Here is a 24,964-nt window from a genome sequence, read left to right on the forward strand (position 1 = left end):
ATAGGAAGGGCTTTTTTCATACCTCGTCATTGTATTTTTGTTTTATTTTTGTCCTGTTATCTTTCATTATTCATTACTTAACATCGATCCAGGTGTGTTAGTGCACTATATTCCCTTCGCTATATTGGAATATGTAAGCTGTAAACGTGCTTTACAACAACGACTCATCGAATTGTGTATAGAAAACGGGAATGGGAAGATGATAAGGGAAGTAAATGGTGGTTTTCTTGTAGGAAGAAAACAAATACCAACACAACCTTTTGCGAGGGCCGAAATGTCAACGGGATTTCAAACCATCAGCGCCTCAGCTTACATGAACGACATTAGCAAATGTCACCACCAGGGCGGGAGAAGTCTTGTTAATTGATTCAATCGAAATTTAAAGAGCACTCCCAGCCGGAAGGTCGTTTTCAAGTGGTGTTCTGTAAGCGTTTATTTTGATACTTCTGTTCCAGGAGAGCAATTTTAGTTTTTAATTTGTTCTTCTTTTTGCAAAATTTTAAGTTTATCGCATTGCTAACGTAAAGATGCTTCGAGAGAATATGAACGACAATAAACTTGTTTGTATGAAGGCCAAGTAATCTCAGCTAAAAGGCAACAAAACCGACTTCTGGTATTTCCCCGTATGATCTCATGCAGGCAAACGGAATCCGAGGTGGAATTGCTTCCATCTGGCCATGTGCTTCCGAAACTGGCACTGCGTTGTGCCTTGTAGTAGTAAAGGCCCCCGATCGATAACAGATGACAGCCATGTGGCCTTCCTTATCAGAACCTTGTCACTGTTTTGCATCTGACGTTTTGGAGCTGGGGAGGCTGTTTGTTTTCCGGATGTGCCATGCTCACATGGCCCTCTAATAAGTGGCGTCGTGTTTCTCATGATCCGTATCAGTCTCTAGGCAGTTGTGCAACGCCTCTACTATACGAGATACTATTCTATTTTTAATCCCAATGTTTGGAACCAAGAAACACGAGACATTCAAAGTATTCAACGTACTGGAAAAGAAGGGTCCAATGATTTTTAATGAAATGACTAAAACTTGAGGTGTGATGATCAATCTCTTTTAAGGATAATATGTGGACACTTGGTAAAACTATTCATACGGAAACACGTACCTTCCAGCACATTAAAGATTTTGCAGCAGACAAAGAAAAACATGTTCGAAAGTCCCTGTTGTCATGCAAATAAAGTTGTTGAAGATGAGAAACACGGTAGTGTCCTACCCTGGGTTGTGTTTGCTGTCGTCCGCTATTTCCGAGCCTGATAACGATGGGAGAATGTCGTGGTAGAGTGGGATATTGATGGTAGTTGTGCTCCCCGGCACCGATTTGTCCACGCGAAATGTTAATAATAAGACGAAACCATCAGTGTTCCCATCAGCCTATAATCGCAAGCGCGGACTGACATGGACGACGAAGCGTGTGTAAATACATTCCCGCTGTTTATTGGACGCAATCACGACGAAATCACAAACACGTGCAATACCACGAGGAGATTTTTTTTCTCTGCTTTTGCGTCGTTGGCGCAATGGGGTTCTTCTTCCTGCTAATCTGGTGATCCGTTGAAGAACCAGTTTCGCGTCATCGCCGAATGGGGCAGTCGTAAATTTTCTTCGCAACATTATGTAACACAAATCCCGGGGAGTTTTCATTATGGGTATAAAAATGGGTATGCTTTCATCAAACATCACTTACTGATTTCAGATACTTGTCCTGGTTGTTTGTTTCAATTTTTGTATCGTTCTTCATAGAACTCACTGCCATTAACTCCAACGTTTGGTTTGGTCCAGTGCTTAAATTCTGATGGTGAAAACTCGACTCAACGAGACTGAAGTGTGCTTTACAATGCGATGTTTTGTGCTTTACAATACCAACAGACCACTTCATAAATGCTACAATGTAGAAAGTGCACTCTACATTGCCACGAATCGGCTCAACCGAGGGTAATTAGAATAAAAGTAGCTGAAGCGAACTCCGGACCAAGTTTGTTGGGCCACGGCAACCGTTTGCTCTAAAGCAGACAGACAGGACGTGGACCACGTGCGCAAAAACGGTTTCACGAGCGGTTCTCTACGGGGCGAAGCTGGGAAAAAGGTATTACTTTTGTGTGGTGGTGCAACATTGTTGCCGCGAGTGCACTTCCGGCACGGCTCGGTGCCAACTGCGAAGGGCGGGGGATGCATTTAGAACCGCGTGCCGCATCAGTTTTACCTCCTACGAACCGTTTCGTCATGGGTACAACGTGTTTTCAATGCGTGCAACTGCAGTTTTATATTACTTGTTTGTGAAAACACATTGTGTTGAATTTTCGCTTGTCTACTTTGCATGTATTCGTCAAGCTTCTAAATGATTTTTCTATTCTTAGTCGGTCCAAATATTCTTCTACAAGTACCTATCTTGTTTAATTTCAATAAACCAAAATAATTTAACATAAACGAGTATTCTTTCGAGCTATTTTCCTCGCGGTTAGTTTTATTTCATTAACGATGTTTATCATTGGCTGTCACTAATGGCTAGAATGCAGGATTTAATCGAGTGCAATTTGTTGGTAAGAGATATTAAAAGGGTGGCCAAACTCCATTGCAAAAAAACCGCCCAACGGTCCAACGCTTAAAAACACACTTATAAACAGGCTTGTCTCATAAATGGTGGAATTATCTTCACCATCCACACTTTGGAAAACAATAGCACCTCCTGCACCTTGGGGTTGAATTGTTCCACCACCGAAAAGCAGAGAATGGCCTAGCTCTAGCAGAGGACGGCGAAATGGGACACCCGGAAACATGCGAGGGGGTAAACCTCCGGGGTATTGTTGTGTGGTTGGTATGGTTGGTCCAGTATTACAATTTCCCAGGTCCTGCTCCTGCAACCTATCTAGACCAGACCGATAGTGTACCACGAGATGGTTTTGCGCGCCACGGTCGGTTTTCGCATGGTTGTGGAACATGAACAGCGTGGCGTGGGTTTGCTATGTGTTGTTAGTAGGTTACCTGAAACAATCCGGAAAGCAGCGGGCCGAACGTCGTACCGTGACACTCTCGGGCAGAAAAATAAGAGCAAAAATCCGTTCCCATTCGGCTAGACCTAACGGGGCACATGTATACGTTCCCCCGTCCGTGGGGAAAATTGTGTTCAAGAAACAATGCTTTTTCCAGAGCAAACGATTCATATCTGGCAAACAAGCACCATTTCTTTCTGATAAAGCTAGGCTGGTTGGTTTTTTAGTTAATTCACAAACATTGAAGCTATCTTGACATTACTTAAATGGATATGTTATTCTAAATATTAACAAACAATAATTGATGACTTAATAAAACATTCTTAAAAGTAAACAATCTTTTAGTTCATCCATCTTTTTTGAATACATTACTGTTGACTTTATTAAACTAACGTTTCTCTCTTTTTTCTTTTTAATTGCAGGTAAATACTTTTCTGAATCATACTCAAGGATGTTTGGTGTGTGTTTGTGTGTAAGTAATGAACTTCTTGTGCTCTCGAAACGCACAAAAGATTGTGCAATCGAGACTGTACATTAAAAAGCCTCCATTTCCTACGGTGTGAAGATATTTTACTGTTAGATACTAAAAACTAACCAGCAACATCTGTTCAGTTATTTGTGGTGTAGTATTCACTCATTTTACAACGTGTTTGTGTAGACAATCGAATGGCGGCGATCGAAAGATGGTAGTGAGGTTTCTGATAAATTAGTTGGAAGTTGTTATGAAAGTGCGAATCTTTTAGAATTTTTACAATATATTTTCCAATTCTCCGGATTTAACTAAAATGTTGGCGTAACGTTGTAACATATGTGGAGTGACCTTTACGTCAGTTTTTCGTAACTTGGGTTGGTCACGATCCACAACCAATTGCCCGCCAAATGTGTGTTCGAAGTGTGGTGCCCAATTGATTCTTATGCTGGTAGCGATGAAACCCTAACCATGTAATGGCGCTGGACATTAATGAATGTGCCATTGACTGGTCACTTTTGACATTTAACACATTACATCGTGGGCTCAAAGTGACGCAGGACCACAATGGGAAGCTAGCACATCAACGGCAACGTGCACCGGGCGAACGCCAGAAGTTCTGCACGAACTCACGTGCCTGATGTTTCGCTTGAAGCTGCGCTGTAGACATCGGCTGAGATTGCCAACCGATGCGAGTTATATACTGAATTTGGCATTATTATTGTTGTTCTGGAAAGGTGGTAACGGCCTGCTGTGGGGTGTATCGGTAAAGTCTAATCTTAAAAACGGATCCAGCCGACGACGACAACACCCTGTTGAGTGGATGTTTGCTTTAAGTTCGTGGTTTCTAAAGCAAACACACTGTCCTCTTTTGTGGCCTCTCCTGACACATCCATGTTTGCAAAAGGTTACAGGTCTCGTAACCGGTATACTGCCACCGAAAAGTGACTCCGTGACTTGCCACTCACCACCGGAGGAAGAGGAGTTGCCGCTTTATCCAATACAATGTCGATTCCGATGCCAAGCACCGCTCCCTGCAACACACGTCGAGCCCCGGATTTAATTAAATGTTTCACTGGCTCACGTTTTACCAAAGTCCAACCGCGAGGGGGGGAAGGGGATAAACCACAAACTTCTCTGGGCCGCGAAGAGTGCATCAGCTGCATCATTGCGAAAACAGTGTTGTTCCGGCTCTTCCCTGACTGCGAGGGGATGACTATGGACTTCTAACGGAATTGGGACGATGCCCAGGGGCGTTCCATACTTCACGGTAGTGCCTGTGCACTCCAAGTCATTGCAAACCCGGATGGATTGATGGACCCTCTAGATGGGGGAAGAAAAAGGGCTCGTTGTTTCGCTTTTTGAATGTCACGCGATCAAAGTTTATGGGGTTTCCATTTGGGTGAGGACTTCACCGAACGGAGGCTAGGTTAGACGCGAAAGTGAACTTTACCAGCCATAATGTGTAGTGCTTGGGATTTATGAGTATTTGATAAACAGCAATGATATTACGAACTGAGCTTCCGATGGATTAGAAGACCATTTGGTTATCGCTGAAGTATTCTTCCTGACATGATGCCTAACAAGAATTTAAGGTCGTGTAACTTAGTTAAGAGAAGTCAATATTGCAGGCGAACTGAATAAATTATCTTATCGCGTCTACGTTTTATTAGGTTCTGTCATTCTTATAAGGTAGCAGAAGTCCTTTTATCCACACACCCTTTGTCTGGAACTGTCCTAACCTTAACCGAAACAAAGCCAGCATGTTTCACAGTTAAATTCTCCGGTATTTATAGTCCTAATTAATGTCAGTTGTGACTGGAGCTCAGAATGTATCTCCGACTGCCGTGCTGCGGGGGCTATAACCTTTCCAGTGCGCCCAAGATCCTAACCTAGCCCAACCCAAATGCTTACTGTAGCTTCGGTCGCCGGGGCGCTTAGCTACCGAGATAGACTCGGTGCCGACGTGTCGAATCGAGGGTCGCCATGGGCAACGCCGCCTTTGCCGGCGACATGAGTCTATTAATAATGGCGTTTAATGAGTGAAGGCTATAAATACTCCCTATAGGCCCCCCCCCCCATCCCTTGATTGGAGAGCTATGCTTTGCTGTGTGTGGTTTCCATTCACGGAGTCGTGATCTTCTAACTTGGTAGCCACACCATCGGGACTGACGGACTGTTTGTGGATACACAGGCATCATTTATCGCCAATAAAACGGCCCGGCCGTACACCAGTAAACCGGCGGGAGTGGAGTTGTTGGCTATCCGGACGCTAATATATCCATTGAGTAGCGCGACGACCGAAGAACCGGTCGGTAGATCCAGCTTGCGCCAATCGGACACGCTCGTCATCCGAACTACTGAAGGCAGCATCCGTTACCATAGCGATGGCCTCATTGCAAATGTGAAACATGCTCTTAGATGCGGTCATCAAGTCAGCTGATCTTCAGCTGATCTATGAACGGTACCTATGTTTTCGTAGAGATCAAGCCAATAGTTCAGAAGATGCAAGCCATGCTCGTTCGTTTTGCATGCTTCACGTTTCCATCTGTCGGACCGGTTTTATGATTTGAACTCGGTTGTATTTTAAGTTCTCTCTTCCATGAATCTGGAAAGACCTGTCGAAAGACCATTGAAGAAAGTCGTTATATTATTAGAACGTCATAAAACAGCACTCCTCCAGCATGTGAAGTTCTCAAGGTGGCTTGCTAGATCCTCAATATCTATCGATTTTATTGCCTCCAAGGTTATCCCCGTGGGGTGAAACATATGGGTAATTGCATCCCAGAGCTAGAACCTAAGGTGCTGCGCTAGAAATAATATTTATCTGCAAAACAATCTGCTGCAGAACCATTCGATGATGTACCAAGAGCCAACCTTCCTTTGGTGAAACATGTGTTTTTGATTGGAAAGATAATTCCTTTCGCTGCCGATGATGGTTTTCCTTAGGTCTCCCACACTATGCTTATGTTGGCTCGGGGGCTTATTTATTTGCAGCACTTCGCCAATCATGAACTGCATACTACAACACACCCGGCCTGCACTCGTTAATGCAGCCTGATTTTATGGTCTTATTCTTGCTCGCAGAAATCGTGAAGAAGGCGGGCGTGTTTTGCTGCATGTTTATTATTTTTTATTACTAAACGGGAACGGCACAGTCCCGTCCAGATGTGCAGAGTGAACCGGTCGCCACTTCACCATGGGTGCATCTGGTGAAGGTTGAAGAAGCCATTTTGGAGGAAGCGATTGATTGACGACTGAGCTGTTTTTTGCACGAAACAAAACGGCGCGCTGATGTATTCGTTAATGGCTCATAAAGCAGACGCCGCCGCCACGCGTCCTGCACCCGGTGTCGGGGTGTATCGGGTTTGCCAGCCAGATTATCTGGTCTGCCGAAGAGGGAGGCCCCCACAAGAGTGGATTCTTTTTCCCCGCAGTTTCACAAAGCGCCGCCTTAGGCTGTTCGTAAAAAAGGAAGGTAAGAATTTACATTTCTTCTTTTCGCAGAATGAACTCGCGTTAGCTGGAGATGGAGCGAAAGCGGAATGCGAAAAGAAGAGAGATTTGTGGAGATTTTATTGCCCGGGTTAAGAATACATATGCATACGATTTGCCCCATTCCGCGCTCTGGGTTGTTGTATATGCTATTCTGGGGGCATCCCTTTTTGATGGGGTCCGTAATTGGTCGTAAATGTATGACGTTTATGATATTCGCTTCCCTCCACAGCATCCACACTTGAATATGTATATTTGTCTTGCCAACGCCGGTTTCGGCTGCTCTGTTTGCTTAAGGCTCTGAAAGGTCTTTTTTCCGTACGGTTTTTGAGCCGCCTTCCGTTTTGTGCCGCTTCAATTAACTCTATGGGGTCTTTTTACTGCCCGAAGTTAATGTTTAAAACATGGTGACAAAGTAGCAGCCAAGAATAAACCTTTCGGTACTTTGTAGTTAAGGGAGAGGACAGCTTTACTCCAACGAATTTACTCAACGTCTCGGGTGTTCGGATGCTGTCAGAGTAAAGGCTAACGGTAACGCGGAGGATGGAGTCGTCGTGTGGACCCTTTTCACAGCACTCATTGCACTCTTCTGGTTTGGTCTTCTTGGCGAACAAAAACTGGTTTCCTCCACACAAGGAGGCAAGAGGGTCCCATCCATCCATCCATCCATCCATCTATCCATCCGTCCATCCATGCTGTCGTGACTCGGATGTCAATCCCGAGCCCAGAAGAGTTCATTTTGCATCCTCCCTCTCGGTGTGCTGGTGTGCTGTAAAATTCTCTCTACCACCGCCTGTCAATCAGCCCATTCCCGGGGTCCGTTCCATTAGAATTTGGTTTGGCTCGGTGATTGAAGGCTTGTCGTCATTAGAGTACACATCTTTGTCTGGGTTTAAGTTTTCTTTCTGTTCGCGTGAGGGAGGAAAGGATGTTTAATCCCCCTCAGTACTTTGGGTCTAGGCGGGGGAATTGGATTGGAGGTCCAATCAATTAAGCGAGCGATCTCTGTTGCCGATCATCGAACAGAAGAGACCTGTTCTGTGGTGGGACTACTCCTCCTTGCCTTGCCCGTGCGTGAAGTCTTGTGATGATTTTCCGAGTATCGGGTATTTGACGAGGGGGGAAGGTACGTGGATGCTCGACGTTAGTCAGCTGCATTCGGCTGCACCGTGGTCGCGTGTTCTTCACCCGCTGCACGTTGTGGAGGTTCGCGCGCGTGATTCAGCACGAGACGCACCAATCCTTGCCGACCCCGAATGCGTGTGCCTGCCGCCGTCCGTGTGTGTGTGTGTTTAGTTGGTATTCACAGCCCGGCTTCTTCGAAGGGAAGGGAATAAGGAGTGTGGTGTAAGGGGACTCGCATTCGCTGCTGCACCGTTGTTGCACATGTTGTGCCGTTGGTGCACCGTGTGCGCGTCCTCGACTTCGTTTGAGTTCATGTTACTTTTCACCTCGCTGCACGGATGATGGGGCGTTGAGAGTGGGCACGGTAGACTGGGTTACAGGCCATCGAGACGGGGTAGACTTTGTCCCCGGCTTTGTGGATTTGCTTCGCGGTTTAAGGCTAGTCTTTCACCCACCCACCGAACCCTTGCCATCCCCATCCTCATTCGCTCTTAAAGCTTGGGAGAGTTGGGAAGTTTGGCGCGCGATTTTGTGCAGTGATTTACGCGTGTTAGTTCGGTCGCGAAACACTTCGTCTATACATAATACATAAGTGTGGAAGCATGCCTCGCTATGCACTTCGAGTCTACGGGTCTGAATGTCATTAGGTTGGTGCTATTGTTTATATTGAAATGCACATACTTCATCGAATGAATCATCGCAAATTTATGCTAACAGAAACATCATTTGAGTTTAGATAATCTACACCAATCCATTCGCTAGATCTCAGCGAAGTTGCATTAATTTTGCAATTGTGTAAACCAGGTTCAGATTCATGAATCTGAATGATTTTCTGCGTTTTAGGGATTCATGAATCTTTCGTCCAGAGATTCATGAATCCCAAAGATCTCCACACAAACTGATGAAGAGTGATTCATGAAGATTCATTAAGGTTTAGAAAGATCCATTAAGCTTTGAAGATGCGAATCCGCAAAGATTCATGAATCCATCAGAATGAATCTAAAGTGAACGATTCATATAAATGAATCTCGTCAAAAGATTTATTAAGGTCAACACTAATTTATTTATATATTCTTTTACAGTTCTGCAGTTTATGTCCAATTATGGGCATTTTTCTAATGTTAAAGTCCATGAAACAGCTCGTTGACGCATTGTTTTGAGAGCTTTTTTTTATGCTGCGGTTGTTATCAAAGCTTGTGCTTTCAGAATGGTTTCACAGGCATAAACTTAATATTCTCGTATATCATTTTTGCAAAGGAAATAATCATTCAAATGAGTACATCTTCAAATCACCGCTCCTTTTCTCATAAGACCATCATTATTCCTATTGATTTGATTAAAAAAGCTCAATCACTCGACGAAGCACTTTAAATGAAAAAAAATCGTAAAAAAAAGTGACGATAACGATTGGAAACATGCACTTGCAATTTAATTCGGGTTCTATTCTTTCAAAATGTGGCAGGGAATAAACGTACAAATCCCATAGCGTATATGCACTTTACATGTCTTTTAAAATGTTCAAGAATGTGTGTCATTCAACCTATTGCTATAATCCCGTTGCATTAGTTCGTGGCTCGCGTATCCTTCGGATACCGGCCCCGCGTGTCGCCATATGTTTCTGCTCAGATGGACGATGCCACCGCCATGTTTTATTGCCTGCGGTACGCACCAACATCAATAACCAAACGGTACCTACCGCTCGGTGCAATAAAACAATGCCTTCTCCCCCCTACTCCTCGATCACCTGTCTTCGGGCGTCTTCGTCTTCGGAAGTTGGTTGGGCAGCGCCGAGTCTTTGCCCAGATGAGGTAGTACCACAATAATGCAAGACGCGCGAGTTGCGCGCGCCAAAGATATGTGTGCACCTTCTTTTTGTCTCACTCTTCTCCTTCCCGTTGGCTTCTGAGGTGTGCTTGTTGTGAGATGGTGGTGGTGGTGGTGGTGGCGGCCGGTAAGTCGAGCGGAGGGTTACCGTGTGTGCATCGAGGCTGCTGCTGCCGTTTTTGCCGCGCGAACGTCGAAGGCCTTGGACAACTTTCGGGTGCATTGAACCCACCGTTGCTTGTCCCCCTTTTCGGTGTCTCGCGCTTTCCCCGCCCCGTGGTGTTTGCCGTTGCTGCCGAACGTCTGAAGATTCGTTCGATCGTAGTCACTTGCTGCGCGCCAAGGCGACGAGGGGCTTTTGCTGTAGGCTCTCTTATGTTTGATGTCTGCGTCTTTTTTTTTTTTTTTAGTTGTGAACTGCCCCCGTAAACCACCTCACACGAGCAAATGGGGTTGTGTCACAGGTCTGGAGTTGTTTTGGGGGACCACCAGCTCAGCCGTAGAGGTTCAGATGCCCCGTTAGAGGGCTTTCCAAGGCGCACTCGATCTTTCGATCGCACATGAACGACTCGTGTGAGCGAAAAACCCCACTCGTTCGAGTGTTCGTGTGGCTTACCTTGGCTTGGAACGGGAGGTTTTTGTTTGTCGTAAAGCTTGTTTGACACTCTGGCTTGTCAGAAACACCAACGGGCTTTAGCCAGGGGTCGCGTTGCTTAGATAGAGGTTTTTTGAGCCATAAAGATAACTTTCAATCCCAGTCTATTGCACAAGCTTGAAACAAGAACGATGAGCGTCTTTGGTTTGCTGGCCATCCGGGAAATCAAGCAACTGTTTCGTAACTCTGCTGGGTTTATGATGATCAAAGTAGAAACTTGCATTTTGTTCTGTTTCATAATATTGCTACCGTGGCATTTTGGGTTGGAAACATCAATCGAAATAGGTTGTAGAATAGAGACTCGTTAATTCCCAAGCAATCGAACTGTTTTTGTTTTACATTGAACTTACCCACACGTACAATTTATTCTTGGTTTTCGTTCTTTTTGCACATAAAAGTACCCTTCCGTAGTCTATTTCTTATCGATGTAAGATTGATCGAAGAGGTTTTTATTACCATAACCGCTGTGACAGCAAAAATTGTAACTCTTTGACATTTATGTGTCTTCCAAATAACTCCCTAAAAGAGTTGGGGCAAGGAAGAACTTTGTTTGGGACGCGAAATCAATAGTACTTTTGATGTTCGATTTTCTGTCCTTCTGATCGAACAAACACATTTGATAGTTCCGCAAAGCAGGACGTCGAATGTAGGACATAGTGTCGCGTGTTGCATTTGTAAGTTGGGTCTGTCTAGAACCCGTGAATAAAGAAAACAGTCTTCCATTAGTCCCAATGGAAATTGTATGTTTTCGACTTTTGTCTTTGTATAACTAGCAATCGTTCGTCGTTGAATGGTTTTTCATTTTATATATCTTGAATTGATGTTACGCCTTTTTAATCGTTCTTTTCTACTCCCGAAGAATGTCGGTAATGTTTCCCGTTTTTACCAATGACTCACGATCGCTGTAGATGATTTAAATTTCAAGTATTGGTTGGTATAGGAACCAATTTTGCAAGTGCTGTGTTGAAGCGGAAGCTACTTCAATTTGTTTTTAAATTTCGGGTGGTTTTTGTGTTTTCTTTTTCTAAATTACACATGATGCGTCAGCTTCATTATTTATCATTCTATTTCATCGCTTACGAATGTGTGTACATCATCATCCGCCAACTGTGCATCATTTAACGAGCTATATTTATAAACTCGTTATCCCATCTATGCGGGCTTCCCCCTTCTCCCCTCCTGGCTCTGGGGCATGATGCGTAATAGCTAAAGCAAACTGTTTTCCTGAATGATATAATACTTTTCCTAAACATTTTTTCGTGTACACCGAACCGTCCTACGGTGTATCTGGTGTTGGTTACAGCTCTAATGGGAAAGAACTTTGCAGGCTCCTCGTACGCCTTCCTGTGCGCATTTCTCCCTTCGTTTCCTCGAGTTTTACAGAAATTTGTACAATGAAAAATTCAGTTAACATAGTCCCGCATACATTGCATAAAAGCGTCGAGCCGCTGTTGGTCCTTTTCATTACTTTTTTTTAAGGGTCTGCATTCGTCCCCCGGCTGGAATGTGTATGGGCCGGGTAGGGTATGGGCGGAAGGGATACATATTTTCATCATCCCGGGAAAATTTTTCATCCTGCGCGATGGTATTTGTGTGATGTAATGTGCGCTCTCCAGCATTGAACACAAGAACGTTACTCTCGGAACGATCTCGCTCGTTGGTTGCTGCAGCAATGTAATTGTGTGTTTCGGGGGTAGGATCTGGCCAGGATGAGTCGAAGGCTCGGGCAGTTTGGCACCAGAACCGATTCTACAGCATCATTCCACTCCGAAAAAGGGACACTCTTCGGTGAGAGTTCTAGTGTTGAGTTTTACTGTATCATGTAACCAGCAGCCTTCTCTCTCGCTTTGGACAACACTGGAAAGGGAAGCTCGGGGAGCTTTTGGTGTGCGAGAGATAGCATATTCGGGGTTCCGTTTTTCGGGGTATGTGTACGGTTGTGGAATGTTCCTTATGTACGAACAACTTTTTACCAGCTACACGTGCTCCCCGGGGCTATGCTGATGTTGTGTGGGCCCGGCGCATCATATCCTTTGCCACCCCGTCGGGTGGGGCGAGGGGGAAGCTTATCTTTTGGAGCATCAGCATCAGGATTCTCTCTTATTCTGGTATATGGTTGGGGTCTCTTTCAAACCCTTTCAAACGGACCTGGCGAGTGTAACAAACCCATTAGAACATTCTGAAGCTTTTTGTAAAGTTTCAACTGACAATAGTTGGCAATTACGAGGAAACCATTGGATCATCAAATTAAAAAAAATCCCTTGGGCCGTCATCTCGTGTTTTTTTGCTTGTCTTGTAAGTTTTTCTTTTACGAAACGTTTTTGCCAAAAATACCATAATGGTCTACACTGGTTTTCCGTTATCGTTATTAACATTTAGTTGGAGCCATCGTTTCCTCGATTTTGTTCTTTTGTTCGTTGTATTGGAATATTGTATTGGAATCTGTGGGCAAAGACGACATTTTTAGCAACCATATAGGAAGTTGTCAACAAAAATTTGCAGGAAAACATTCAATTTCGTTGTCGCAAATACTTTTATTAGTTTGTTAATTGTAACATTCTTTTACCAGAATACTTTTTTAACAAAAAGTAATTGTTCGTTTTATTTTCACCTTTAATGATAATAAAAGCTCAATTTATACATGCCATGGGCTAGAGAATGAACATTTAAAAGTGTGTTCCACCTCATTTCATTTTCCGGAAAGGTATCGTCCTTTCCACTTCTGAATAAAGTCGATTTTCCGACGTTCCATAAAACAGCACTCTCTAAAAAGGGGAGCCTCTGGGTTGGGTTGTGTCCTGCCCGTCTTTCCATAAAGTAGGTTTTAATGGATGCGGGCCAAAAGCGATCTTTCCGTAGTCGTTTCTTAACGAGCCTTTGCCAGGGCTACCCGGCCCACCTCCTTGCTTCCTTAATCTCTGGGCCATGGCTTTTCGTGTCCAGTTGGGGATCGAGTTTCCTTGGTCGTTCTGTCTGTGTATGCTTAATGTACTTTTGCACATTTCCAGCCAGATCCTTTGTGTTACACTAGAGCGTTGTTATTTGAGTTCAGGTTCAAATAAAAGAAACCTGGAAAATGACACCGAATAACGTTGGACTAAATTGTACGATTTTCTATTTAAGGATTTCTTCATCCATCAATTTAAAGCACTAAATACTTGAAGATTCTAGAAGAATGACTAATAATATACTAAGGATTTTTATTTTTGCCTCTTTCCGTAATGTTGAGCGTTTTTCGAAGAACAGCAAACGAGCCCCGGTTTGTTACCCGGGAAAGAAAATAAAGCTCCTGGGAGGAACCTCTTTTCGCTCCGTATCTCTCCGTGCTCTCATCTCAGTGAGGCTGGGATGAGGCATTGCCCTGACGAATACAGCAAAGATCGACATTTTTTCTAATAGATTAAATAGCCAAAAAAGTATATCAACCTCCACGGGCTTAAGAGGAGTAAGTTTTCCTTGTGCACTTCATACGCTGACCCTTTGTGGACACGGACGGGGTACGAAGAAACTATACTGCACATAGTAGCAGCAAAGCAAAGTTTTCGAGTATGAAACTTTAAAACGAGAAGAAAAAGTTGCAGCTGGCATAAGCGTGCAAAAAGAAACCCGTCTGTGCATTAGTTCTTCCGCACCGGGGAAGAAGCCCTACCGAATGGAACGATTGTTAACACCCAAGAAAATGGCGAGTCTTTTAGTCTGGATAATCCTTTCAGCGGCAGAAGAAAAAGAACAGCGCACGCCAAGAGGTGGGACTATTGCACAAAAGTACAGAAAAGAGAGCGATCGTAGGGGTTCTTTCTGGAACTTCGTTCGTTTCCGTCCGCATGAAAGCAACCTGCTGCCAGTCGAACGGTTCGCATGCAAGGAAACTTCGGGAAGTCCGGTTGCAGTTTTCTTAGTGTTGCTGCTGCCACCACCGGAAACTACCATCATTCACGTCATGCCAGCAGCAGCGCGCACGTTCGCGACGAATCCGGTCCTTTGCTAGTGGCAGCAGCGAGCGAACGGGGGTTGGAAGGCACACGTTTCCATTTGCACCTGACACGTTTATTCCAACACTCAACCCCAGCCTCTTTTGTAGGGAACCAACTATTTCTTAAAGGCTATTGAATGGCTGATGGAGGAGAGTTGTGCAAAGTTTGTTCGATTCAGAGTCCTTTGTGTGAAGGACTCCATAAATGACGTTGAATGGTATAGAATATTGCTTTCTACCATATCCGAAGCTAAGGAACAATTCAAGTCATAGATGATTTTTCCAGATATTGACTGTACTGACTTCTGCAGAAGCTAGTCTTCCTTTAAGCGTCATTTTTGTCATATAATAGGTCTCTGGTATTCCTCTGGATAACATATTCCAAGTACAATTAATGAACCTCGGTGTGCAGAGAAGTCGGGGTACGTGTTTACTCTGACTGACGTCAGGATTTTATTCCATTTGGTGTCTCATGTTCAGGAGTTCACCTGGCGATGATTCCCCCGTAATCATTCGTCAGAGGAGTACCCTGGGAATACGGGGAGGGTTGGAGTTCGATGACGTGGAACGCTCGAGCCAAAGGAGGAGGTGGAGGATGATCATTACTTTCGGCAGCCGGTCTCAAGCCGGAGAGCTCCAAAAAGAAAACGACCATAATAATGATAATAATAAAGCATCGCTCCATCGTAGGCGATGACGACGACGACGACGACGACCTAAAAGGGCGCACGACTGCGCAGGACCACTGACCCCGAGCTGCATATATTTCCACACACATTCAGGCACCGACTGTGTGGCACTTCGACCCGGCCGGAAGGGACACACAGCAGGGGCACTCCAAGGGGGAAACCATAAACACAGGCATGAGCGTGCACACATACACAAACACGCATCCATGTTTGAGCAGCAAGAGTCGCGAGTAGCGCGCGTGCCCTGGGTTACAATATCCTCTTATCAGCTGTGCTCAGTGCACCGTTCCGAAAACGGGAAAACTTCACCTACCCAGCGATTTCCCAGCCTTCACCCCCGGGGGAGGGTGGGGGAGTGCTCATCAACTTACAAACCCTCCCAAACTCCGCATTCCCAACACGGAACGCGACACGAAGGGATTAGGCCAAAGCTCTCTAGGTTCGCTGGGTTCGCTGGGTTCGCTGGGTTCGCGTAGAGGAGGGTAGTGTGCCCTACCTGCTTTCCTATATACACCGCAAAGGGCTTTCGGGTGGGGCGGTGGAACCAACCTGACACTTCCACCCCTGCATTCGGTAGTAGTGGTAGTAGTCATCGAGGAAGCTCGCACGGGAACGAACGACCGAAAAGGATCGTGCCCTGGGCATACCAGAAATAAGGCAAAGCCACTATGGGTCGGTTATGGATGGGCAGTGACATTGGCGCACATGCGCACTCCGACGTGGTTGCTCCCGAGGCCCCGAGATGTGTGTGTATGTGTGTGGATATGGATGTGTCCATCCCTCGGTTCTTCCGTTCGTACGCTCGCTCGCTGGATTGCTGGCCAGAATGGTTCGATAAACCGATGATGATGTTGCGATCCCCTGCACAAGTGTTCCTTCGTGCGGGTTGTTGGCAGTTGTTCCGGGGAGAATGGTATTCGGATGTTTTCTCTACTTCTTCTTCTTCTTCTTAAGCTCCCCAGATTACGACCCGGGGCTCGTTGCTCTGCAGAAGAAGCTTACTACTTTTCGCCCTTTACGAATCCTTTTTGTGTTTAGGAGGTTTTGTATCCCTCCCGTTTCCCGGGGAGATTTTCCGAGGGAGCAAAGACAAATAATTCCTTAAAATATTGCCTCGGTTTGTTTTATTTCCAATTTTCCAGCCCCCGGGGGTGGTGCTTTTCCCATCGGTCATTGTTTTCCATATCCCCACCCGCGACACATTACGTTTCCCTGCGCTTCTCTCTCTCTATCTCTTGTCGCCATCCTCGTATATTCCGTTCCCACGGTATATATATCTATGTATATACATTGTAAAACGTTACAACTTTGTGCCTCCTCATACAGGTGCATAGCGCTTTGTGTTCGTGTGGCACACGTGGTATTACGCCGTCCGACCACCACCCCACTCACACACCATCGAAAAGCGCTCGAAAACGTCGTTGCAATGGTCGTTGAACGTGAAATCGCATCAAGCTCGTCTTTCCCTCGCCCCCCAGTTTCACCACCCTCCCTTCAGCCCGAGAGTGATTTGTTTTTTAAGCCTCTTTTTGGCTCGGTCGAGAGTTTTGCCGGGTTTGAGAAATGACTACCGGAAAATGGAGACGCCTTGTACTTCACTCGTCGGGTGATTCGGTGTGTGTGTGTGTTAGGGGTAAATGTGGAGCATAAACCCCGAATAGGGAAAAACGTTGGGACAGGTGTGGGGGTACATGTGACGGAACCAAATTTGGAGATCGTTTGCCCTGGTATAGTTTTTTTTCCCTCGCCTCTTTTACCCTTCCAACATATAATATTCGTCCCTTTTCCTTGCATAATGTATGCGGGGGACTTAAATGCACACTGCTGTTTTTCGAACTAAAAGCACTGGTTACTTACGTTCCATTGAATTTAAATTGTTTGCTCCCGATCGAGGAGGAAAAAAATGTATCTGTGTCTGTGTGTGTGTGCATCTTCATCCGGGAAATTCGCCCTAGACAAAAAGATACCCTAGTTGGTTACGAACTTTTGGTTCGTTTCGAATCGGTTGGAAAATACTTCACCGGATAATCTGCCCTTTATTTTACCTCCTCGAAACGTACACTCATTGCTTGGTTTTTTTTTACAATGATCCAGACTTGTTTGGTAGTTCGCCTTAGGCGAGTCTCATCGTTAAAAACGAATGAACACATCAGGCCTCATTGCTTTGCTGGTCCGGTTACTTGATTCTTGGTGCGGATTCTAAAGTTCCAAAATTTCCCAACCATCAAATGCGGTACACACCTAGCCTCAAATTTGCCTGATGAGCTGCACATGACTGATTGCCATTAATCGCCCAATGGGGAAGTCGTTGCCGTCGACTTCACGGCGAGTACACAATCCGTGTGAAAGATTGTTCAACAAAAACGACGATGGCCACTACTGCACACACAAAACCGAACCTTTTTTGCATCGGTAAACGTTCGAAACGTACGGATTCCGCAGTAAATCAGCTTACCATTTGTGTGTTGGGAAAGACTTCGTTAGGGGGGTTCGTTAGGCGAAAACGAAAATTGCTTCTTCTGGGAGGCGGCAAGTAAGTTCTTAGGGAGGCACAACTTACCTTTCTTCCTTTCTTTTTTCGGGCCAAAAAGCTGCTCAACATAATGGACCTAAAGCGCCTGACTTAAGACCGGCTGTCCGGGGTTCCAATTGGGCAGATTGAATCGAGATCGGAAAAACCGAACCCAAAAGCATAGAAATTGGACAACGTAATCTCTAAATAGGATTCATCTAATGGGTCTGTTTTTTTTCTTGGTAATTACGGGTATGTTCTGATTAAGATTCGTGAAGGTTTCTCTGCAATTCAATTTTTAAAGTGAATCAAACTATAAAAATCTGATAGATGTTGGATGCAGGAAGTTAATATGAAAAGTCCATTTTTAGAACATCAATCTTTGTGGTATATGATAAAAACCCCACATGTACAGGTGTACACTTCAAAGGTTTATTTAAAATACATTTTGCATGCTCGCACGATTCAACGAAAAAGCTTAGTAGAACTCACATAAAATTTAAATATTGTAGACTTGCAACTAACTTCTGCTTACATACAGCAACCAGGTACTAACTTGTTTGTAAATAATGACAGTTCCTTACTAACACGTAATGACCGGAATCAATCGGAAACATTTCACCTTCTGGCTCAACGTTTGATTGTAATGCTGCAAACGCAGTTTGCGTCTATCACTCGGAAGCGAATTTTCCGATTCTGTCATTCGCCGATTCGATCGGAAGCATCAAATCTTCATGTAGTAGCCAAGATGCGAGTGGAATCGTGTGGTGTTTGTCCGTGCGTGTGCGTGTGAATTAGTGATCTTCTCCTAGAACGGTACAAGGTCTATCAACTGATTTCCTCAACTTAACGCTCCCGGCAGCTGGCAGCTCAAAACCGAAAAGCGACGACTGCTCTTTCAAGTTCTATAACGTTTATGGTTTTATTCAAAATTGTCTTTGTATTCAGTTGAGTCTAACGATAGAAGCTAAAGATGCTCAAAATTTACTCTTAAGCCCTTCATCTGTGTGGTCCAGTTCTTTTTGGGCATTTCTTGTTAGTATTTGGTACATCATTTCAACATAAATTTCTTCTTTGGTCATCCGTTACGATCTACTCGTTGAATTTACGACTCCATATGGCTGTTTCCGTCATTTGTACAACACGTTTCCCCTTGGACACAACTGCCTCTTTGTTTGAGTTGGTTTTTCTTTATTTCTTTGTCTAATGTGTATTTAATAGTTTTGTTATGTTACTCCTTCTTTTATGGTTTTTGTTTGTTGATTTTCTTGGTTTTTGGTTAGCCGTTAGTTATTTAATCAGTTTTTTATTGTTCAAAACAGCCCATACACCCTTGCTCTGGTATAAGAGAACACCACCCAACTCCTTTTTTGCGTTGTTTGTTTTGCTTTTCTTTTTTGTTTTTATCAATTATTAGTTAGTCCGCGAGTTATTCTCGCTAGTTCCAAAGTATAAATTCTGTAAGTTTTTTTTTCTTTTTTCTCTCTCCCTCTCTTTCTCTTCTCTCTTTCCCGTGTTTCTCAAAATCGCAGATATGGCAGAGTCCAAAGTGTTCGAATAATCACTTCTCCGGCATTTCACCATCACATCCCTAACCATCATCCGGCTCCCCCGCCGTCGACATCGCCCTCATGTCCGTCGTCATCGTCCCTATCGTCTTCATCGTCAGGGTCCCTGTCTTGTGCCACCACTTCGGTTGTTCTCCCGGTTGAAAGTCCTATCGAAGTAGCTAAACCTACGGCCTCGCTGGTTAACGCTAGAAAAGACTGTCACACGGCGACGCTCGACGAAGGGCAGCATGCTTCGTATGTTATTGGCAACCCGGACAGGAAAGGATGGGAAAACACTGGTCCCCCAAGGTTGGTAGTGGACGAAGCTGATCGACAGACGAATGGAGATTCTAGTCAAAGCGATGCAAAGGTTGGCACAACCACAACAGAAGACACAATTGCAACCGAAAAGTCTAACGATAACGGCACCGACCATGTCCTTACACGTAGCAATAGATCCAATAATTCGAGCAGTGGAAATGGAGTTCTAGGCTTTGTATCTATAGAAAACATTACCAATAGGGATGGTAAAGCCTGTGATTCTGATAAAGGACACGATGGAAGCGTCTGCGCAACGATATCGTACGTCGACATTAAATCAGCTATGAAAGCTCTCCGATTCGGGCATAAGTTCAACGGACGTACGCTAATTACCCAATACTATGAACCAGAAGGATATCAGAACCTTTCAGATGGTCCGTATAGTGACGTTTTAAGTAACGAATCTATTATGGGCATTTCCGAAAAGGAACTGAACCAATCGTGGAAGATGATGGATGCCAGAGAGAACCTTTGTGACCAAAACACAACGAACATGATAGAAGAAAGCAATACTACTATCGTTAGACATGTATTTAAAGCCTATATAGAAAAAGATAGTTTACGATGCTCTTCTAACGAGCGCATGCATTCTAGTAGTTCGTCAAGAACATCTTCCGATCCTCTTGGAGGAAACTATGCTGCTCCATACGAAAATAACGAAAATTTGAATATCAAAGACCCAATCGTGAATCGATTGAACTCTCGCAAAAGTCGAAGAAGACGCACCGAGAAGGAATGGCGTATGGACTTCAGCTCGGAGTCTTCGCCTAGCTCGATCCGGAAAGATCATGACAGGATCCCACTGCAAACGACGGACTGTTCAGCGTTTGTATCGTCCTCCTCGCAACAGGCCGAGAGGTGAGTGGGGCGACTACGTCGAATCCACCGTCGCTAGAGTGCTGTTTATGATTTGGTCTTTAGTTTATCAAATTAACGTTTTCGACGACTTCCAGTAGTTCTTCAATCAACCATTGGCTGGCTCCAAAACCAACCCAAATATCCAGAATTTGACGTAGAGCTAAAAAAAGGATGGCAAGTCCTTTTAAAGGGCAATTAGAATAAGTAATCTGCTGTGTGACGATGTGTGCGAATGCTCAATGAATTCACTTATTTGATTTTGATAGGTCAAACGCTCTTTTGCGTTGTGAGTTCGATTAAGGCAGCTATCTTTTTATTGCCAATTATTGTTTATAGGGACTAAACAACTGTGTCCTTTCGTAGCAAACATTTTGTTTACTGCACATGATTTATTTTAATTTTACTTTTTCGATTTTTCTTTGTAAGGTTCAAATAAAACAGGTAAAATGTGTCGTATTGATTTATTTTTTCCATGCGCTAATTTTAATTGTTATTTATATTTTAAGTTTTACAGCTTATGATTTACATTTATGTTATTTTACTTTTAGATTTTGTGTAATTATCAGGTGGTAAGATTAACAGAGTACATTTGTGATTCTTCTGACTTTTGTTACCACAATTAAATGTTATTTGATTTGGGTGTCTTTGTCGAGTAATTTTGCTAATTTTTAAATATTACGACAATAATTATTGCGTTGCTATTGTGGTAAACAGTATAACGTTTGAGAGTTTCAACCTACATTTACAATTGAAACCTAATTTTAATTTCGCAACATTCCTTTTGAAGTTTTTCAATTGCGTAAAGGCCATTTTTGAATGCCGCAATTTCAAGACTTATTGTATTTTAATACCACTAGGTTATTATTTTCACTACGAGACAAGATAAAGTTGTTTATAATATACATTTTTACTACGGTTTCAAAGTGAAGCAATGGAGACATATTCATGTAATTAATTACATTTCTGTCAAAATGTCAACTGTCAATATTGGTTGTAATGAATGTTTTTCAATTCTATTGTGCATATTCCGCGAAAAAAGTCGCCGAGAGTATGATCGTTGCCAACTTTACCGTTTTCAAAAAAGAGAGTAATTCTAACGTTGTTTTTTATGCTTTTCACGAAAACAGATCCAATCACCCGCGGCTGTCGTCCGGAGGCGGCGTTGGCGGAAGCAGTAGTGGCACCACCACCAGTGGAGGAGCCGGTTGGTACAGCGGTCCCAGCGGTGGCACCGCCAGCAACGATACCAGCCAGCAGATATCGATCTCGCAGCCCCACGCCATCAACCATCAACCGCTCGGCGGCAGCGTTGGCTCGATAGCACCCTCACAGCTGTCAGACAGCGGAGGAGGCGGTGGAGCACCAGGCGGCGGAGGAACAGGGGGCGTAAACAACAACAACAACAATAATAATAATAACAACAGCTACGATGGCTATGCCGTAAAGAAGAAGCAACTGCAGCAACAATCACTCCCGAAGTCATCTCACCGGTCCGGTTCTGGGTCGGAGTCACCCGGCAGTAACCACGGCAATAACAACAACCACCAGAACCACCATCACCACCACAACCACTATCACCACCAGCACCAGCACCAGCACCAGCACCACCACCATCGCCACTCGCGGACCGCGTCGCCGGTGCAGCAGCAGTACCACCATCATCACCATCCTTCCTCCGGTGGCGGCGGTGTGATCGGCGATCGGTCGCATCATCACAACCACCACCACAATCATCACCACCGGGGGGACGGCAGCGGTCACCATCAGGCGGCGCCGCAGCAGCACCATCCGAACCACCACGCGCAGCCGTCGTACCACCAGCGCCACCAGCGCCGGTCGGTGTCCCGGTCTCGGTCGCGATCGCCCAGCAGCAGCAGCTCGTCCACCTGCTCGTCCTCGACGTCGCACAGCCAGGGCGGCGGTATTGCGAGCCACTCGCAACACGACGCTGGCACGACGACGAACCTGTCGGGACGTGGCACGCACGGCAGTAGCAGCGGAGGAAACAGCGTCGGTGGCGGCACCAGTGGCAGCGGAGGAGGAGGAGGAGCTGGTCTACCGCCGTCCTCGGTTGGTGGTTTGTTGCCATCGCTGCCGTCGTCCTATGGCCGCGATGCTGCCGCAAGCTGCGCACCGTCCACAGCCGCGGCTGGAGTAATAGGCGGCGGCGTGCTGCCACCACTCGCCAGCGGAAGGACCCTGCTGCAGTCGGCGATCTCGACGGCGGCGGCATTAGCGGCGGCGGCGGCGGCAGCAACAGCAGCGGCGGCCTCGTCGACGACGACACATCTGGGAGGCGGTGGCGGCGGCAACGCTAATAATGCAGCTAACGGTCCAATCGGAAGCAGCAGCAGCAGCAGCAGCAGCAGCAGCAGCAGTAGCTCGAGCAGCTCGAGTAGCAGCAGCAGCAGCAGTAGTAGCAGTGGTGGCTCCAGCCATCATCATTCCAGTGGTGCTGGTCCAGCGGGAGGAAGTGGTGGTGTACCGACCATCACCGCCACCACCATCAACCACGCCGCAGCGGGACAGCAGCAGCAGCAGCAGCCAACGACAGCGAGTGCGGGTGGAGGTGGAGGGCTCAGCAACGGTGGCGGCGGAGTCGGTGCCAGCAGCAGCAGCGGCGGCGGCGGCAACAGCAATCTGATCAACTTCAACTCGGACGACAACCGGCCGCTGGCGATCTGCGTGCGAAATCTCCCCGCCCGCTCGTCCGACACCTCGCTCAAGGATGGCCTGTTCCACGAGTACAAGAAGCACGGCAAAGTGACGTGGGTGAAGGTGGTCGGCCAGAACACCGACCGGTACGCGCTCGTCTGCTTCAAGAAGCCGGAGGATGTGGAGAAGGCGCTGGAGGTGTCGCACGACAAGCTGTTCTTCGGCTGCAAGATAGAGGTGGCCCCGTACGCGGGCTACTACGACGTCGACGACAACGAGTTCCGGCCGTACGAGGCGGAGCTGGACGAGTACCATCCGAAGTCGACCCGCACGCTGTTCGTCGGCAACCTCGAGAAGGACATTACCGGGAGTGAGTTGCGCAAGCAGTTCGAGTGCTTCGGCGAGATCATTGAGATAGACATTAAGAAGCAGGGTGCGAGCGCGTACGCGTTCTGTCAATATTCGGACATAGTGAGTGTAGTGAAAGCGATGCGCAAGATGGACGGCGAGCATCTCGGCGCGAACCGGATCAAGCTCGGCTTCGGCAAGTCGATGCCGACCAACTGCGTGTGGCTGGACGGGGTGGCGGACAGTGCGAGCGAGAACTATCTCGTCGCCCAGTTCAACCACTTCGGCACGGTCTCGCAGGTGAACGTCGACCGGGAGCGCCGGCTCGCGCTGATCTACTACGAGCAGGTGCAGCAGGCGCAGGCGGCCGTCAAGGAGATGCGCGGCGTGACGCTGCGCGGCCGCAAGCTGCAGGTGGACTTTGCGTCCCGCGAGTGCCAGGAGGCGTTCTTTGATAAGTTAGATAAGCAGCAGCAATCGGCGGCTGGAGGCGGCGGCGGCGGCGGTCCCGAACGGATATCGTCGTCCTTCGGGTCGCCCCGCTTCGGTAGCAACAATAGTGGTAACAGTGCTAGTGGTAACAACGGTAGTAGTGGTGGTCTCGGTGTCCACAGTGGAAACAGTGCCGCCGGAATCAATAGCAGTAGTGGTAATAGTAATAGGGAAGGTAGCAGTAGCAGCAGCAGCAATAGCTCATTGAGCCGGAATCGCGCGTCCGAGCGTGGCGGCGGTTCTTCGTCGTCCTTCAGTCGACCGAGCAATCCGCTTACCGCCGTCGGAAACGTTGGTGCCATCGCTGGTGGCGCCTCGCCCCGCGTTGACCCGCTATCGCTGTCGTCCTCCGCCACCGCCTCGTCGACGGGTTTGCTGTCGTCGTCGCTCGGTGCCGGGGGAGGCGCTGGTAGTGCTCGGGGCGGCAACGGTGGGTCGGGGGGTGGAGGAGGGGTTGGCGGCCCGATGGGTGTCAACTCCTCCTCGTCGTCCTCGTCGCGGTCGCGGATCGTGCGGTACTCGAGCGAGGACTACTACTCGGAAGGCGGAAACGCCGGTGGAGCCGCCGGCATCGGCGATCGGATCGAAGCGCCGCGGCGATTTCGAAGCTACGACGAGTACAGCCAGGGGTCGGCCGCAAGCTCTACGCACGAGGACGACCGATACGACCACCACGAGCACAACAACAGCAGTGGTGTGAGTGGGACCCGCGGCAGCAGCAGCGGTGGCAGCGGGAACATTGGCAGTACGCTCATCGATCGGCTGGCTGGCGGTGCGGCCAGCCTCGCCCACCACCTACACCATCTCGTTGGGTCGATCGATTCGCCCACGGCGGGAGGATCGTTGCCCGGTGGTGGCGGCGGTCTTACCTCCACGATACAATCGCGGTTAGGTGAGACCGACCTCCAAGCATCCGCTCAGGTGACCGGTGGAGCTGTAGCTGTTGGCGGCAGCAGTTTACGGAAACGCAGCGAAAAGAGTTCAGGTAAGTGATAAACAGGAC

The 24,964-nt window shown here is 46.6% G+C and overlaps 1 protein-coding gene across 1 annotated transcript in view; it reads left to right on the forward strand.

The window, feature by feature from the left end:
- LOC131262068 (protein split ends) overlaps positions 1–24,964 on the forward strand; it is an 89,576-nt gene that overhangs the window by 42,183 nt on the left and 22,429 nt on the right. Inside the window, exon 2 of the mRNA XM_058263983.1 lies at positions 21,594–24,946. Within this exon, the coding sequence (XP_058119966.1) occupies positions 21,594–24,946 (3,353 nt within the window). The remainder of the gene's footprint in view (positions 1–21,593; positions 24,947–24,964) is intronic.

Source organism: Anopheles coustani, chromosome 2, assembly GCF_943734705.1.
Source record: "Anopheles coustani chromosome 2, idAnoCousDA_361_x.2, whole genome shotgun sequence".
NCBI lineage: Eukaryota > Metazoa > Arthropoda > Insecta > Diptera > Culicidae > Anopheles > Anopheles coustani.